This window comes from Hypanus sabinus, chromosome 9 (genome assembly GCF_030144855.1).
Source record: "Hypanus sabinus isolate sHypSab1 chromosome 9, sHypSab1.hap1, whole genome shotgun sequence".
In the NCBI taxonomy this organism is placed as follows: domain Eukaryota; kingdom Metazoa; phylum Chordata; class Chondrichthyes; order Myliobatiformes; family Dasyatidae; genus Hypanus; species Hypanus sabinus.
In genome coordinates this window covers 163597005-163601070 of record NC_082714.1, presented here as the reverse complement: position 1 = coordinate 163601070, position 4066 = coordinate 163597005, and the positions used below count along the sequence as shown (strand labels likewise).

Here is a 4066-nt window from a genome sequence, read left to right as displayed (position 1 = left end):
AGTATCTCTAGAAAGGACAGAACAGACTCAAGAGGAAGAATAATCTTGTCCGATAGTGTTGTCTTACTCTGCATGACAGAGTTTCCATTTGGAGATTGATCTTAGCTGCCTGCCGCAGCTGAAGTCCATGGTAGCATAGCGGTGAGCGGAATGCTATTAAAGCTCAGAATGCTGGAGTTTGGAGTTCAATCCCAGCATCCTCTGTAAGGAATTTGTACGTCCTCCGCGTGGAGTACATGGGTTTCCTGAGGCCTCCGGTTTCCTCCCACAGTCCGAGGACATACCGAGTAGGTTAATTGGTCATTGTAAATTCCCTCGCAATTAGGTTAGGGGTAAACTGTGGCTGTCGGGGGTTGTTGGGCAGTGACGCTGGAAGGGCCGGAGGGCCTATTTCATGGTGTATCTCTAAATTTAAAAAAGAGTTGGCATTATGTGCTCCACCTGTCACTTCATTGCAGAGTGTAAGACGCTGTCTTGGCAGCTTGACGCAGGCACTGGAACACAGCCAACAATGGAGGGAGAGTGAGGAGCATCTGGGAATGTAAAGAGGACATTTCCATGTGTGGGAGCCAGTCAGAACCAGGAACTTGTCCTCAATCTGAAATACCAATCATGCTTTCAAAATAACTCCCAGGCCGTGCTCTATATAAAGCGTTCGAAATCAGTCCTGGGAAGCAGAGGTTCAAAGCTGAGTTTCCTTCCGCCTGCTCTCCGTGCTTTCCAAACGATGAACGCTGAGTCCAAGACACCAAGGCCGCTCAGTAAAGCAGTCAGAAGGTTCCGCTGTGTCTCCATGGTGAACAGCCTGGCAAAGAACTGGCAAAAGTGGGCCAGCGATCACACACACAAACAGAAAACGCAGCCTCTCGGTTGGCAGCCTGGTGGCTCTTCAGAAGACTATGCCAAGAAGCCCACCCTGAATGAGACCGAAATCCAGCCGGCAAAAGTGCCACAAATGGATATAAGAAGCAGCAGCTTCAATGGGGAGAATGTGGCATCCAGCAAAGAGCAGAAGGAATATCAGGAAGCAAAAGTGTCCATTCGGACTGTCACAGTAAACAAAACAGTCAGCACCAGACAAACTGCCAAGAGCAATGAGCTGGTGAGTTTCATGAGTGGCCGGTTCAACCAGCCAGTGCCGGAGGAGGCACCAAAGCCATTTCTGGGTGACAGGTCACCCACCCGAAGGCGACTGCGTCTCAGCAAAGCGTCGGAGCTGGTGCAGTCATGGAAGACAGCAGAGAAGGAAGGGCAGGACCTGGTGCCCAAATGCAACTTGGCCAGCGATGGTGGGAGAGAGAAGAGGAAAGAAGGGATTGAGGAAGAGAGCAAAGACAAGGATGGCACAGATGACAGAGGGAAGAGGAAGAAGCTGGTCCAGAAAGTCCAGGTGCGCACAATGGGAGAGCTGAAGAAAGTCTGGCTAAGGTGGGCAGAGGATCATATTGAGAAGCAAAAACTCAACCCTTTCAGTGATGACTTTGACTATGACTACGCCATGTCCTTCCGTCTAAAGAAGGGTGACCGGGGCTACGGGCGGCCAAAGGAGGGGAGCAAGTCCGCAGAGAGGGGCGAGCGAGCTCAGAGGCACATCCGCAGAGAGATCGATGAACTCTGCTACATCATCAGGGACCTAGGGATACAGGGGAAGGACGGGATGACCCGAGTCACCTTCGGCCAGCTGTTTGACAGATACGTCACCATCTCAGATAAAGTGGTGGGGATTTTGATGAGGGCTAGGAAACATGGACTGGTGGACTTCCCAGGTGAGATGTTGTGGCAGGGAAGAGACGATGATGTTATTATCACCCTCATGGAATTACAAAATCCAGAGTATTAGAATCAGACAAAGAGCCATGTGGCAGAAAGTTTGATTCGTATGCTACTTCTTTCAAAGTGAAAGTGTATTTATCTCCTTGGAGCAGAGACTGTTGTAGTATATTTTGTACATATTTTTCTACAAATGTTAGCATTAATTCTTGTGTCAGCTGTTTTGATTGAAATAAATACAAGTTCTGCTCAAGGTTTGAATAAAGATTTGTTCAACAAGTGTGAAAAATGATTCTCAGTGGACTAAAGCCTACTTTTGTATTTAAAGATGACTCATTTCTTCAAATGCGTTAAAGAGTTTCAGTAGAGCTGCATTAATATAAGCAAGTGTTCCAACATACTTCACAGAAATATTGCCAAACCAATCTGCCATTCTGCTGCATAGGGAGATATTAGGACTGATGACTGATAGTACGCCAAAGTTAAGTCTATTGTCATGTGCACAACTAGATTAGATTAGTCTCACACACAGAATTCTGGAGGAACTCAGCAGTGCAGGCAGCATCTAAGGAAAAGGGTAAAGTTGAAGTTTTGGGCCAAGACCCTTCATCAGGACTCTTTCCCATAGATGCTGCCTGGCCCACTGAGTTCCTCCAGAATTCTGTGTGTATTACTTCAGCTTCCAGCATCTTCTCTTGCTTTAGATTAGATTATCTTTACTTGCCACAGATATATTGAAACATACAGTGAAATGTGTCATTTGCATTAATGACTAATATAGTTGTGCTGGGGGCAGCCCGCAAGTTTTGGCATGCTTCCTATATAGCGTGCCCAAGACCTAATAACCCTTACTAACCCGCACAAACTGCTGGTGGAACACAGCAGGCCAGGCAGCATCTATAAGGAGAAGCACTGCCGACGTTTCGGGCCGACACCCTTCGTCAGGACTAACTGAAAGGAAAGATAGTAAGAGATTTGAAAGTAGTGGGGGGAGGAGGAAATGCGAAATGATAGGAGAAGACCGGAGGGGGTGGGATGAAGCTAAGAGCTGGAAAGGTGATAGGCGAAAGTGTTACCGAGCTGGAGAAGAGAAAGGATCATGGGATGGGAGGCCTTGGGAGAAAGAAAGGGGGGGAAGTGCTAGAGGGAGATGGAGAACAGGCAAACAACAGAATGGGAATGGGACGTGGTGCCACCATTCAGGGCCCCAGACAGTCCTTCCAGACGAGGCGACACTTCACCTGTGAGTCGGCTGTGTGGTATACTGTGTCCGGTGCTCCCAGTGTGACCTTTTATATATTGGTGAGACTCGATGAAGACTGGGAGATCATTTCGCTGAACACCTACGCTCTGTCCATCAGAGAAAACAGGATCTCCCAGTGGCCACACATTTTAATTCCACGTCCCATTCCCATTCTGATATGTCTATCCATGGCCTCCTCTACTGTCAAGATGAAGCCACACTCAGGTTGGAGGAACAACACCTTATATACCGGCTGGGTAGCCTCCAACCTGATGGCATGAACATTGACTTCTCTAACTTCCATTAATGCCCCTCCTCCCCTTAACCCATCCCTAACATATTTAGTTGTTTGCCTGTTCTCCATCTCCCTCTAGTGCTCCCCCACCTCCTTTCTTTTTCCTGAAGCCTCCCGTCCCATGATCCTTTCTCTTCTCCAGCTCTGTATCACTTTCGCCTATCACCTTTCCAGCCCTTAGCTTCATCCAACCCCCTCCAGTCTTCTCCTATCATTTCGCATTTCCCCCTCCCCCCACTACTTTCAAATCTCTTACTATCTTTCCTTTCGGTTAGTCCTGACGAAGGGTCTCGGCCCGAAACATCTGCAGTGCTTCTCCCTGTAGATGCTGCCTGGCCTGCTGTGTTCCACCAGCATTTTGTGTGTGTTGTTTGAATTTCCAGCATCTGCAGATTTCCTCATGTTTGCCTTATTAACCGATATGACTTTGGAATATGGGAGGAAACTGGAACACTCTGAGGAGACCCGTGTGGTCAATGGGGGGGTGGGGTGGGGAGCATATAAACTCCTTTTAGCCATGGGCAGGAATTGAACCCTGATCACTGGCGCTGTAAAGTGCTCTACTAACCGCTATACTACCATGTTCTACAGGTACGCAGAAGAGCAATGAAAAACTTATTTGCAGCCACGGGAGCATCAGCAGCAAGAGGATGAGAGGTTTGAAGGGAATTTTCAAGTTCAAGTTTATTGTCATCCAGCCATATACATGTATACAGCTAAATGAAACAACGTTTCTCCGGACCAAGTAGCACAACACA

General features: G+C 47.9%; 1 protein-coding gene across 1 annotated transcript; it reads left to right on the top strand.

The window, feature by feature from the left end:
- Nucleotides 1–727: 727 nt before the first annotated feature.
- Nucleotides 728–1840, top strand: LOC132400133 (actin-binding Rho-activating protein-like). The gene has a single exon (XM_059981208.1). The coding sequence runs from the start codon at nt 728–730 to the stop codon at nt 1838–1840; it is 1113 nt and encodes a 370-aa protein (XP_059837191.1).
- The last annotated feature ends 2226 nt before the right edge of the window (nt 1841–4066 follow it).

What these genes read in the sequence shown, in the direction of transcription:
- LOC132400133 (XM_059981208.1), top strand. Translation starts at nt 728, where the DNA reads ATGAACGCTGAGTCCAAGACACCAAGGCCGCTCAGTAAAGCAGTCAGA.